This window comes from Mixophyes fleayi, chromosome 1 (assembly GCF_038048845.1).
Source record: "Mixophyes fleayi isolate aMixFle1 chromosome 1, aMixFle1.hap1, whole genome shotgun sequence".
Taxonomy (NCBI): domain Eukaryota; kingdom Metazoa; phylum Chordata; class Amphibia; order Anura; family Limnodynastidae; genus Mixophyes; species Mixophyes fleayi.
In genome coordinates, this window is record NC_134402.1 from 264,404,619 (window position 1) to 264,419,534 (window position 14,916).

The following is a 14,916-nucleotide window of genomic DNA, read 5'->3' on the forward strand; positions in this document are numbered from 1 at the left end:
ACCGCCTACAGGATCTCCGCTGCCACTCTCTGCCTGTCCTCGCCTGCTGGATCTCCGCTGCCACTATGCTTGTCTTCCACCTGCAGGATCCCCGCGGCCACTCTCTGCCTGCCCCGCTCCCCCTCTGCTGCCCCTGTAGCGCTGCCCACCCCCCTGCATCCCCGCTACCCCTGTATAAGACGCACCCAGGTTTTAGACCCCAAATTTTTGGGGAAAAGGTGCGTCTTATACATGGGGAAATACGGTACTTGACAAAGTGTGCTGCATGCATGAGGTGGCCAATGGTTTGCAATTTGTTGTTGGGGTGTCAACATATGAATAGATGTTCTGCTTTTTACTTTGAATAAAAATGGATTTGTTAGCAGCAACAGTTAGTCTCTTCTCTACAGTTGATTTTAGTCAGAAGATCAGGGGAAGTTACCTATAGCAAGATGGAAACTAAATGGATGTAATCAATAATATGTCGGACAGCTTTACTTAAGTAAACCATTCAAGTAGATCAGACATATTATTTAGCTTGGTAATAGACAGTGTTTTTTTTTATATATATATATATATATATATATATATATATATATATATATATATATAAATATATGTTTTAGTTTAAGTATTTAAAAGTGGCACATTCAGGCAGTTGGTTTAATAAATGGCCTCATATTATGGAGCTAAGTTACGTTATGATAAATTATGTAGAAGTAAATATATAGAAGTATGTGATCTCTTATCTAGAGGCAAATCATCCAGAAACTTCTGAACTATGAAAAGATGGTAAAAAGAAAAAAAAAAAAACTACTGTTGCATATTGGTGAATTAGTAGTTTGCACAGATAATTAGTGTCTCTTTTACAGTTACTATGGGGAAGTAATACAGAGAAGAAAGCCAAGGGCAGTGTGCAGAAAGACAGGGGGATTTTCTTAATAAAGGAAAAAAACCTTATAACCCTTTCCTAGCATTCCAAATAACAGCTTCGATCATACATACACACACTCATGGTGGTTGTGGATCGCCAGATGACATTATTTTATGCATGCTGTATATTCCACAGAGGGTTCCAGAAACTATTTTATCTACCCCGATCACAGCAAGCTTCAAGCTGTCTGCTTAAAATGAGAATCCCTAGGACACTCACCAGCAGGGGGCAGTAAAAGCGAAGCATAGGGATGATATTTAGTATGTCACTGCTTACTTCCTAGCACCATTCATGTAATGTAAACTTGATCTAATAAACGCAGCCACACTCATTTTACACAATCTACTCAGGAAATCTACTCATAACACAACTTTGGGGGGTATTCAATTGTTAGCGAGACGGGTGAAAATCCCACGCTCGAAAAAATATTACCGTTAATACAGTAATTTGCGCGTAAATACCTTTAATACGGTAATTTACTCGCTGGATTTCAGCTCGCAGCTCAGGGAGTCTAACAATTGAATACCCCCCAAAGTGTTGGAAAAAAATATCTATTGTTTTGATTAAAAAAAAAAAATGTTTTCAATTAAAATTGAAGCATTGCTAAAGAGTGAAACCAATGCTTGGTCATATAAACATTAAAAGTTCTCATTACAACTAAAATGGAGCCTAATAAATTGGCATTGGTTAGTGCAATTGATTCAACATGTAGAATATCGGAGCATGTCTTATTATTATATAAATGGGGTTACCATGATATCCCATTCTCCAAAGTGGAATGTGCTTTTGGTTGTGCCATGTGAGAATGAAGCTTCAGAAAATAGATGTATATATTAAAATAATACAAATAGTTTAGTATCGATTAAATAAGATTATAAATCAGTCAACATATCGCTTTGATTAACTGCACAGTGGAGCTCTATAATGGAATTGAAGCTGCTATCTCAGACTATAGGTCTCTAGACTGCTTACTGTTTATAAGTTGCTTTTACATTTTTATGTGCATTCATTTACTTGTTTACCAAGTCCAGTTGCCTCTTTTTTAAGCACTTCATTCCTACTTATTTATTTGACTTGTAAATGTCTCACATTTATAATAAGGAGCTGCTATAGTAAAACTGAAATCTGTTTAAATTCCCCATTTAACAACATTTCTTGTGTAGAAGACAGAGGAATATGCAGTTGTGCCCCCACCGCACAGGTATTCACCATTCATACTGGAGCAGGAATGTAAAAAGGTGGCCTTGGCTATAGTACATTGGACAATACATAGTGGCTATAAACCAGCAGAGTACAATATTAGAGATCAGAAAAAAACTTTGAAAAATTATTTACTCAATGTAATCGTTTTAAAAGCCCAAAATGCTCATTTTAAAATATTTCAATAGAATTTTATCAAGAATAAGCATCAAGATTCATAATACGGGGCTATGTTGATTTTTACATTAAATGACATTAGGAATGAATTGGGAAATAAAGGTTGGTAACACAGACAAGACTTCTCCATGATTTTACTTTTGGTATCCTGGGCTATTATGTGACTAGTGTTGTAGAGATCTCAGGAGCATCCTATTTACACAATGCACAATGTTGCTTATGGAAGTGAACAGATGTAAATACATATACAAGCTGTTTACTCTGTGTTGGACTGTCTACTTTGGGACTAGAACCTGTAAATGACTCCACAGGAGTGACCAGTCTAATGCAGCAGGTGTTGATGTTTGCAATGTTTGTACCACACTATAGCGCTTCACACATGCACTTTATTCTCATTTGCATAGCAGTAAAGTGCTAAATATTTAGTGACAATGGCACAAAGATGATCTGACTACCTAAGATGGACTGACATTACTTTTTCCATTACTGGGATTTGTCAATTGAAATAAGCATTTTATTGCATCAAAATCTTACCCTTACCCCTCGCATATATTGCAGTTTTTTTCAGACAAGCACCATGAGTAGGATTTATAGTTGCTTTGATAAGTCTACCCTTAAGAGGTGACATCACTTAAGTTGTGAGACCAACATACTATTTCATGAGGCTAACTTGTAAATGTCCATATTTAAAAACATTTTAAATCAAACAGTTTTTTTTAAATAACAGGAATGCTAACATTTATTGCATTAAATGAACTCCAGGGAAGGGGGCCTCTGAAGAAGCTGGACCAGCCAATCTCACCCTTATGACAGAATTCAGACACACCGGACAAACAAAATACCCATTCATAGCAAAGATCTGCTAAGAAATTCATATAGTCTAGTGGAATGTTATCACATGCAACCATCAAAATGAAGAAAAGTATGTTACAAAGTGGGCGTCATGAAAGTCACATTACTTTGTATGAAAAAGTCTTTGCTTAGCTTCGTTCTAGTGTGAAATGTGAAATCAAAGGTTTTTTTCATCTTTATTGTATGTGTGTACATGAAAAATGTTTGTTATATTTTTTGCCACCATCTCACTTCAATTTGACATCTATAAACATATTCACACTAATGACTTTTAAAATATAGTGAATTTGTCATTAAAAACAATCAATTTCTGGATTTTCCTCCCCATTTGGAACACTGCAATTGTGGATTTTAATCTTCGAGTACAGATTATGAATGCATCTCTTTATTAGTGGTTTACATAGTTTTTAAATTGTAGGTATGGCTGGCAACTACTTAATTAGTTCCAGGAGCAAGAAAACCAATGTTTCTAAAATGAAAATGTAAAAAAAAAATACTGTCTAAAATTTAGGAGTCACTTTTAAGCTAGCAGGATCTTTTTTTTTTTTCCTAAGAAGAGACCCTCCATATTTCACTAACTAGGTCGTGATTTGTCCATTATGTTGTCCAGCCATGCAAGCATACAGTTTCCCTCATTAGCAGAGGTCACTAACTGTACAGTGTGTTTTAATACTAGTAAGAATTGCATGGCCAACCCTAAATATTACAGTATCATAAAAAATACACAAATGTTATTATGGACACTAATGTGCTATAACCCTTAACAATCACAGATGTATGATTGATTGCTTTAATATTAACTGTAGTTACTTGTAGAAATGTGTAAAATAATATATATATATATATATATATATATATATATATATATATATATATATATATATATAATTTATATTATGTGCATCCCATGGTGTTTCAAAATTCTATGGAGATCCTTTAAAATGTAATTCCCTTTCCACAAACTGTATGTTCTAAATGCATATGATTACAGAAAATAAAAGTCATTTTACAAGTCGCGAGAGCCTTCTTGTAACAAGGTATTGACAATATCATAGCTGGTTTATAACAAATCATGCATATTCAACTGTACCAAAGACAGCCTGTTTCAATCCTTTTAGATTTCATCAGTCCAAGATAAGGGTTGATGGACTGTGTGGTGAAGGGCTGTGATGCACCCAAACAGGCAACTAGTAAGGTGTTTGTGTAGCAGATTAAAAGGAACCTATAAAAAAAAAAAAGGCAATAAGAACCTTCTTGTAACAGAAGGTGTCCTCAGATCTAGTTTATACCAACCAGCTTCATCCCACAGAACCATAGAACTCCTAGGGTTCAGCTCAGTCCTTCAAACTCTGGTTTGGTTGTTATAACTCACTGCATTAATTTATATTGGAGGCTTTGTGGCCTCCTTGAGACCTACCTCACTAGAACCATATAGTCATATATAACTATATAGTATAAGCTGTAAATTTAAAAGAAAGTTAAGCTATGATATTGTCAGTAGAAAAGCCCATGGAGACCAAGAAAATGGAATTCCCATAGCCACACTATTGCACTTTGCGAGACTGGTCTCTCATAGGGCCACAAATCACCAAGGGTATTACCATGTAATCACCAAGGGTATTACCATGTAATCACCAAGGGTATTACCATGTAATCAAAACATCTGAGAAATCCATCTTACTAATAACATCATTAAAAAGCCACAAGTATGGGGTCTTTTATAAAAATGACATTCTTGGCTGCATTAGAAGTAAATGAGGACTATGAAACAATTTTTTTTTTATACTTTTTTTTTTCCTACAAAAGTCATTAAAAACAAGACGTGCAAAAGTAAATTTTCCTAAAGAAATGCATTTGTCAAAAGGTGAAGTATCATTAACTCACAAAAAATAAAACAAAATTCACTGTTGGTTTAATGATTTACTGTCTGACTCCAGAGAGAGAGAAAATGAGTACAGAATTATAAGTATATTATGATACTTCTTTTAGGAAACGTCAATAATTCTGCAAAAATTTGATATACAGACATCTCAAACATCACAAATATAGAAATGATTAAAAATCTGTTTCTTCTAAAGATTTTATAAACCACTCAAAAGAAACAGACCATTGACCAATAGACAAAGTATTCCAAAGGAGGGGGTGTTGGCAATCTAGTCTCCAAATGAATTTTAACTGTAAAGAGAAACTGCCACCAGGAAGTATTGCTAATAAGCCCTATCAATATGAGTATTGATCCAAAACTAAAACCTCCTCCTTGATGACACCAGATTATGAAGATGCTGTCAGCCCTATTGGTTCAGATGAAAGCTGTTTTACACCTCTTGTGATGGCATAAGTGTGTTCTGCATAGACACTCACCAGCAAACCAGTTGTCTGGTAAGGTTACAACCACAATTAAAACTAGTAAATAACCTGAGCTCCGCTGTGAATAACGGTACTAAAATACAACAACAAAAAACTAGCATCGACGATAATTCTTACAGGCGTGGGCATGGGGAGGCAGCAGGCAACTATCACTTTCAGAATTTGAGAAACTGGAATCACTGTTTATCTGGATAGAAGTATAATATAACTCTTGCTGCAACATACGGAACCTCTTGAATTACAGTGTCAATAACTTTTGTAAACATTATAATTTTTTGATCTGTACCTTAATTATCAAGATTGCATTTACATTTAGTGCAAATCACAGGAGTGTATAGAAATGTCTGGGGTAGAGAGGGAAATATTTTGTTACATGAGATAAACATGAAAATATATATGCATCTATTCCCTCATTATTTCCAATTAGTGTCACAATCTTAAAACAAACACTTTTGTATAAAAAAAACCCAATAAAAACAAACAAAAAAAAACTTCTGTCCTGAATATCATCAACATGTAACAGAAAACACAGAACAAATGGGAGTGTAACAACTGCCTCTTGTGTATTAAAGCATCAGACCTAACTCAAAATAAAAGGGAAAGATACCCAATTTCACTTGGAAGGAATGTTCCCTTTAGAGAAGTAACTTGACCTTTTCACACGCTGCACACCTATCACAAAAAGGTATAGTAGTACACTGCTGCTGGCAGCAACCCATAGGATACATAGAGCAAAAATATATATATTTATATATAAACAGGAAGATTATTAACCCTGCTTTTATTTTGGCTGCTTGTGTTTATTTTGGAATGTCAATGGGTTCCGATATTGCTGGGCTAGGTTCATGCTGTTCCCGAAGCCTAGAAAACAAAGTCATATAGGGTGGTCTTAGATTGAGTTCAGCATTGGAGAACACAACACACAAAGGAAAGGGCAGAGAGGAAAGCAGAGCACTTTGTGCGGAGGGACACGTATAGTAATCATTGGGCACCTCATGTAGATGTGTAGAATCAATATTGGGAACATAGAAAATGGTTACATACATTGTACCTGAGAGATAGACACACAACAGGATTACATGGTGCTACCTTATTGCAGCTTTATAAAATTCCAGGAACTAGAAGTACCTACAAATCATTTCAGACACGAGGGAACTTACTTTTCTTCATATAAAGAATGTTCTGCACTTTATTTTTCAGTACACCTTCTATGTTTGATTATTTTTTTAAAATAAATTTAACAGTATAAAACTATATATTTTAATAGAAATGTAATACAAGTTAAGTATCAACCCTGTATGTATTCCCAATAATTGCATCACAAAATGGTAACTTCTTTCATTTTCCCCTTGAAATATAAATGTATGTAGGGATATTTTTCACGTAGAAAACATAGTTGGCAATTGTAAACTCCCAGTGTGATGCAAAGTCAACAAATTTTGTAGCAGTAAATAAACACACACCAAGATTAAGTAATGACGCAACACACACTGATGTACTGCAGTGACACAAAAATCACCAAAAATAAGTTGCATCTTGATAAACAGATAATCAAGATAAGTCAGAGAACTAAGTGGATTCCCAGTGATATATAATCCATAGTACAGATGCAACTAATAGACACATGATCGGATGATAACACATATTAAAAGATAACAGTTAGTTGTCCTTTTAGTGTATAAAACATGCTATTGGAACTGGACAGAGAAATACTGTGTGATGTCACATTAATCCTGTTAATAGTTTCAAGTATGGAAAGATTAATGTGTGTTACTCTGATTTACACAATTTTGGGTCATTTTTCAAAGTCCAAGCTTTTGTCTACTGTACAGTAGTGTACAACATTGGGTGCATTAGCATATTTCCGGTTCAGAAGTATTACCAATCGTTTTCTTAGCCATCTCCTGCTGTGATGAAAACATTGCTTTCTACCTTGGGCTCTAATCTCTGATGCATTTCTTAGTGGAATTCCCCATACTTAGTTATTGTTGGTCAATAAAGAGCAGTTTTCAGAAGGTACATTTTACTTTTGTAGATATGCTTCAAGTAGTGCCAGGAAATCTTTCTATTTAAATTATGCCTTAAGTTTTAATTTGGCAGCAAAAAGACATTTCAGCTCATTATTTTATTGGGATTTGTATGAAAAGAAAGGCATAAACCAGAGTTACAGCTATAACATTTTTGTGTAACATCATAAAATCTTTAGCTTGCCTGTGGAACATTGAGCAGCTTAAAGATCCTAAATAAGACATACCCACTACTAAATGTCAGTTATCTGAATTTGAGATGCATGCAGGTGACTTCACCATGATTAGGAGCAATGTTTGTAATTTGTCCATCACACATTCTAATCAGCAACAGATCATGAAAGATTAATGTCGGACTATACTTACTGTCCAGACTCGCAACTATCTTTTATATGACTTCATGATATGGAAATAGAGCACCATGATTTACACGTGAATAGAAATGTAACATTCCTATCCATCAAGTTACGGGAGTGATATTTAGTATGGATTGAGGCTACATAAATTAATGTTCTGTAGAATGTTCTATACAAATAAAGAAAACTTACAAATACAGTACAAACAAGCCATTTTGTACGAATGGTATGTTCTGGACAAGCTGAAAGGAACTTCTGCACTTTACAATCATTAAGTACATGCTACAGTATAGTCAGCGTATCACTGAGTATTCTACAATTGTTCAGTAAAGCACTTTTTCAGAAGATACAGTCTAAACTTTCTCATGCAATTTTGCTTATCTGCAAGAACCGGTCCACACTGTGACCAGGAATACCGCCTCAGAGCTTCCTCTGCTGCTAGCTGTTTCCCTGCTGAAGAGTTTTCATGGACTCTAGAACTTACTCAGTTTACTAGGAAGTTTTTCGCCTTTTATGAACATATAAATGGCCCAAACCAGAAAACATTTGGACATAAACACTCTACAGTTTTACAATCTTTTATATAAATATGGTACTTCCCATTTACTTTATGAACAGGTTACCTCTACAAGAGGATATGAAATGAATCTCAAATATGAGAACTGTATAAAATCTTGTTCTCCTCCCACAAGAGGAAGGAGGACACAATTCCTTTCAGCTTGCATTGACAGAAGATGGTCTCAGCTGTGATAAGGACTCTGCTAGCCAGCTGATGGGCAAGCAAACAAGCAGGAAAAGAAGAACATCTTGAGTGACGCAGACAACAAATAAGTCACTAGAAGAAGCCCAGTCAGTGAAGAGAGATAGAGGCAGGAAGTAAAAGTGAAAGTCTTGGAGCATGGTCATCTCCTTGCCTGCACCTACCATCGGCTTCAGCTCCCTGCCCTCTGCTCCACTACCCGTTTCTTTCATGGCTCTTCTACTGTTTTCCACAAATTCCTGGAATGACATTGCAAATTATCACCGTGGCACCATAACTGTAGTGATTTCCAGAATAGCAGCAAAATAATTCTCTAAATGTCGAGTATATCATTTGCTACTACATGAAAACACATACTGCTATATTATGAATGTAGAGCGATTGTTTATCCTTTGAGAAAAAGAGTGCACTGTAAATTCTAACTACATATGACGCTAAAGTGCTTTTTAAATGGGATCAAAATCTCACCAAAATAGCAATGTACCTCTAGCCATAGGTAAGAAAACAATAGAGTGCTCTCATAAACAGAACATTACGAACAAGGAAACTAACGTTTCCCATGTAAAAACAAGAAAAAAAGCTAGCAAAAAAAGCAAAAAACCCTTAGGGCTTTAAAATGTGGCTTCCAAAACCTCATAAAATGACCTATAACACCAAGAGACACTCAATGTGATGTGTGTAGTACAGTACAAGCACTTACCATTAGAACTTTGTCCATATAGAATTCCTTTCCGGGACTCCCATCATTATACTTTGTGTCAACAGCAAAACATAGGAACAGGACATCCACCACCATTTCATAGATAGAGAGGAAGCAGTGAGCGACCAGAAAGGCAAATAGACAGACAATGATAAGCGGCAGCACCCATACTGTGTAGTCCCTCTGGTAGTTGAGCAGCAGAATGCCCGCCAGACCGGTAGTGCTCACAATCAAAATCTAAAAGACAAAAGAGAACAGGTTAAGAGAAACAATCTCTTACCAATATTGTTATGCATCAAGGCTGCATAGCAGGTAATAACATGGAAATGGAGTTGGTAATTCAGGTGAGACAGCGTTTTAGGCGACACAATTTCAACAATTTATCCTGAATGTTTCAGACTGCACAGCGCTCTACACCGCAAGCCCCAGGATCTTGGATGATGGGACCAGGCATCATTTTTAGCAAATTTCAAATTAATGACAGCTATCAAAGGAAATATGTAATCACATAAATACAAAAATATTAAACTCCGAAACTTGTCCTTGAGACCCCAAGTTGTGTTGCTCTGGTGAAAATAATCATAGAGTTCTGTGTAGAAGTGCTAGAAGAAATATCACACAATATTATTCTGGTAGACTAAAACTATGACAGACTTGCTATAGTTGTATATCAGTTATATGAGTGCATTTTCATCTACTTATGTAAAATATAAAAGGAAAACTAAGGACAAGAGAAATGGCTTATAAAAACATCAGAGACTGAAGTTTTGTGACATTTAAATCACAAAAGTGCCAATTGTAAAACACTGTCCAAACATGACATAATACAAAGCAACCACACAGATATTTACTTCAAATAGTGTCATTTTAAAGGTGGAATGCTTTGAAATGTAAGGAGTTAAAAACACTGGGGAAAACGGAATATACACAAGCTTGCACTATATCATATTGATTTAGTGCTGCGGCTATAGCATTTGTCACCTAGCTCCTTAAAAAGGGAACACTGAACCATTTGACAAATGTCAGTGTTAGTTCACGGCAGACTGGTTTACTGATCATTTGTGATTCATGCACCATGGAAAGAAAAACAATATAAAATGCCTTCCTAGGCTTCAATCTTGAAAAACAACAACATCATTTGTTACAGAAGCAGCTTTTGTGCTTAGGGCTCTTCAAGGCTCTTATCTTAGGGCTACCCAAGACTAGTGATCAGACAGGCTTTCCCTTTTGCGATCAGATAAAATGTTAGACTGTAGTCTTGGATTACAAGTAAACAGTTTTGGCAGCTCATTTCCATACAAAGGCAGGTCACAGCTATTCCTAGACCCTAGATTTTGAATCTTACAATCATCATGATTAGTTATTTATATAGCGCCACTAATTCTGCAGCGCTACACAGAGAACTCGCTCACGAGAGAGAGAGAGAGAGAGAGAGAGAGAGAGAGAGAGAGAGAGAGAGAGAGAGAGAGAGAGAGAGAGAGAGAGAGAGAGAGAGAGAGAGACTTGGGTCAAATTAATAGCAGTCAATGAACCTACTAGTATGTCTTTGGAGTGTGGGAGGAAACCGGAGCACCCGGAGGAAACCCACGCCATCACAGGGAGAACATACAAACTCCACACAGATCGGGCCATGGTAACATGTTTTTGAAGTAGTAATGCAACAATGTTAAGAAAAATAAGCAATACGTAAAACTGTAATCTTGTACACTAGCAAATAGATCCAGCATTGTATAGATCGTTGAATTTAAAAACTTCTCACAGCAATGACTATCTTTTTGTATGCAGTAAACCCAAGTTTTAAGAGTACTGATCTATTTTTGACTGGGATTATTTACTGAAATTGTACATCAGTCACAATCAGTAGCAGATGTAAAAGACCCACTGGTGTACAGCTTAAAATGAGTTTGTAAAATAACTAATACCAGGTGACATATTAAATGTATGTTTTTCATAGGTTCAATAGTAGAGATGTATATCCTTGCCTGAACCGGTTTATCGACTTTGTAAAAAAAAAAAAAAAAAAAAAATTAAACATTTTTAGAACGCTTTAAAAAAATAAATACATAAAAAAATGGGTCAATTCACACATTTGAAAATTTTGAACGGATACATTTTAACTGGTTTTAATGCTGAACTGTGAATGGCGAATTTCAAACACAGTAGAGTTCATTGTGAAGTTTAAAAAAAAAAAAAAAGGGATACTTTTTAGTATTTAGAATTATTTAAATACTATGAAAAAGAACTATATTTAAACACACTACTCAATGTTTTTTGTATCTTTTATTTATCAAATATAGGAAACAAACATCTAGGAAACATTTAGGAAACAAACATATTCAGATAAAGAAATAAGGAAAAACAGGATAAGTAGAATACATTCAAAGAATCTGAAAGTTTAAAAAAAACTTTAGCATCTCTATGAATACAGAAATATATAAAAACAGTTATTAGAAAATAGTCCAACAAGAGAGAAAAAGTATCACATAGTAACAACTTCAAGCCTTGTGGTGTTATAGTGTGCAAGGGAGAATGGGGGGGTGGGGGCTGGTTGTCATCTTGAGGCCCTGAGATGTAGAGATATTTTATGGGAAAGAGAAAAGGGGTGTATCTTATGGAGTCTTGTCCTTTTTGTGCTTGAGGAGATGCATAGCTTCTCAAAAGGTCAGGCCTGAGAATCTTGCCTGACTAGAGTGTTCCTATGAAATGTATTAGTTGTGAGTACTCTAAAAACTAAATATCTTGAACTCAATTCTAAATTTTAAAGCATCAAATGAGAGGAAAGAACCCATGTGCGAGAGTTTAGCCAGGAACTGTATTCCACGTCTGAGCCAGGATTGGGAGTAGATATGGGAAAGACCATATTTAACGCGCTTTTCACACATTTTAGAGCGGGTTAACTCTACCCGATATTCAATTAAATGTTTAACGCACCTTTTTTTTTTTTTGCACAAATGGTCCTATCGTGGACAAGTAGAAGATCCATTGAAAATATAGGGAGGGAGGGAAAAGCGTTAAAAGTTATTCAATTGTTTTTTTAACGTGGTGCAGTAAACTGTCAAATCTCCAGTTTTATCTCGCACCTCATGGCGGTGCAAAAAAATTAAAAACATAAAAAAACTATTTGAAATCATGTAATAATGTAAAAAAAAAAAAAAAAGATAAATTATCAGTAATAAGACAAGTGAGGGTCGCACTGTTAGAAGTCTGAATAGTAGATATATTAAATAAAAAAAACCTCTCTCTTCGCTTTGCAGGAGAGCTTCCGTACAATCAGGTTTTTTTATTTAATATATATACTATTCAGACTTCTAACAGCGAGACCCTCACTTGTCTTTTTTCTGTGTAATCATTTACCATTGGTGGGAGTGAGCTATCCACCGTGGGTCTGCAGCAGTTAAGGAGACTGTTTAATATTTGTTTCTCCCTACCCCCTTCTTTTTCTTTTAATTATTTTATTAATTGTTATCCCCGGCCGGTCTCCAGTGTGCGCCATTAACAACCAGCGGGGTTTTTTTGTAAATTATCAGTAATGCATAACATGAAAAAGGTGATTTTCTTTTACAGAAAGCATGTAAAAAACAATAAATCATAAAAATACTAATTTATATATTTATGTACATTATATGTACTAATATGTATGTACTAATGTGTTTTGTCATGATATAGATTATATAAAAAAAAAAAAGTAAAATAAAAAAAGATGTAGTAGAAAAAAAAAGTACTGTATGTAGATATTCTAAAATACAAAAGTTGTGTAATGCATTTTCCCCCTTACACTGTACATCCAGCCAGGACAGTGTGGCTTAGGTGGGGGGCTGCACAGTAACACATTTTGTGGTCTGGAAAACTTCTGTATAGTTGCGGAGTATATTCATCTTGAAAACTAAGATGCTGCTCAGCCACATCATTATTATGGATCCCCATGAGTATAGGTCTGTTGTAATTCTGGCAATGAGGCCTGGAAGGTTGTCTTAGTACAGTGGCTCATAGGAACATAGGAATGCATGACTCCAAGATATTTCATTTTTTTCTCTTTTGCCATTTGAAGTTAAATCAAGTGGCAATATTTTACCTATCTTGAGGGTCTTAAGTTCAATAGCATTGTTCTGACTTTGTGACGTTAACTTCAAAATCATTAATTCCTACAGCTAATTGTCGAATATGAAGAGATTGGGGAGAGAAATTCTTGGCTGCTGAAGAGAAGAGTGACAATTTACTCTCCAGGTTATCCACCTTCATACCGTGTATGTCCCAGGAAGCTCTGATGGTAGTACCTAGTAGCTATGAAGAGTAGATTTCAAACTGAAAATTCCAATTTGGATCTATTGACAACTTTAAAATGAAAACACGATCATGGCCATCAAACAGGTGAAATTCGATCAAATTTCAAACCAGTTAGAAATGTTAAAGCATCACTAGTCACTGCTTTCCACGAGTATTACTAGACAATGTAAATAAAATTCTATGGGCGAGATTCAATTCAGCGCAACGTGTCTCTGGAACAGTCTGTGGAGATACAACGTCACAATGTTGAGTCTGGAATCTCTGCTCATTTTCCTCACATCCCATAAAGGTGCGTTTAAAAATGATCAGAGATTCCTTACCGCAATGGGCGGAAATGTGCGCATCCAAACACCGACGCGATGTTGGCAGCACCTGGCTGCTAATTCAATGTAGGCCTATAAATGAAAATAATTGTATTTATCAGTGTTATCAATAATATCACTGTAAAAAATAAAAAATAAAAATTGCTGTTAGATCACATCCATGCAAAACATGTCTGTTAACCCTCAGGTTTTGTTATCCCAAAAATAACAGGCCCCCATTTTTTAATTGTACATTTAATGTAAGATGGAACTTTACAAAATGTTCAGCACCTTTATTATTTTATGATATTTTCAGCATGAATTAGAAGAATGCATGCACGCATCTAGAGGTCATTCCCTACATTCAACATAAGTATATGGAATTATCTGTCCTCGGACGTATGCATAAGAACTGCTAATGGCATCAATGTTCTGCAAGAAGCTTTGATTGTTATTTCAGAAGTTCACAGTTGGAAGTGACTTTTGTGTCTTTAATTATGTGATTGCTCAGAAGAAAATATAATTTTATATCAAATACAGTGTGCTCATTTCAGTAAATGGCATGTTTTTAGATGATTTGGGCTTAATATTTATTTCACATAAGGCTTGATAAATTGTCTGAAAATATTGTAAAAAAAAGTCAAAGTCCAGACAAACATTGTAAGGCAGTTTTGTTACCGTGTGTGTCCAGGGGGTAAATGTATCAACCAGCGGATTTTGCAAGTCACTGATATTTGGTGACTTTGCAGGGCAAATTTAAAACGCTGGTTGATACATTTACCCCAGATGTCTGATCCTGGAAATGGAATATTGGTTATAAAATAAAGTGTAGATATAACATATGATTTAATAAAGTATGTAGTGTGTATGCTGCACTCTCCTGACCTTTGGGAATGTTTGACATAACACATCAATTCCTACATATGTAAATGTGGAAAATGTATTAAGCCCTTTTGGAGACAGAAGAAGAAAATTATG

General features: G+C 35.4%; 1 protein-coding gene across 1 annotated transcript in view; it reads right to left on the minus strand.

The window, feature by feature from the left end:
• Positions 1-4,784: 4,784 nt before the first annotated feature.
• SLC44A1 (solute carrier family 44 member 1) overlaps positions 4,785-14,916 on the minus strand; it is a 94,164-nt gene continuing 84,032 nt past the window's right edge. Inside the window, exons 14-16 of the mRNA XM_075210451.1 lie at positions 9,353-9,589; positions 8,817-8,891; positions 4,785-6,370 (exon numbers count right to left, since the gene is read on the minus strand). Coding sequence (XP_075066552.1) covers positions 6,353-6,370; positions 8,817-8,891; positions 9,353-9,589 — 330 coding nt within the window. The 3' untranslated portion in view covers positions 4,785-6,352. The remainder of the gene's footprint in view (positions 6,371-8,816; positions 8,892-9,352; positions 9,590-14,916) is intronic.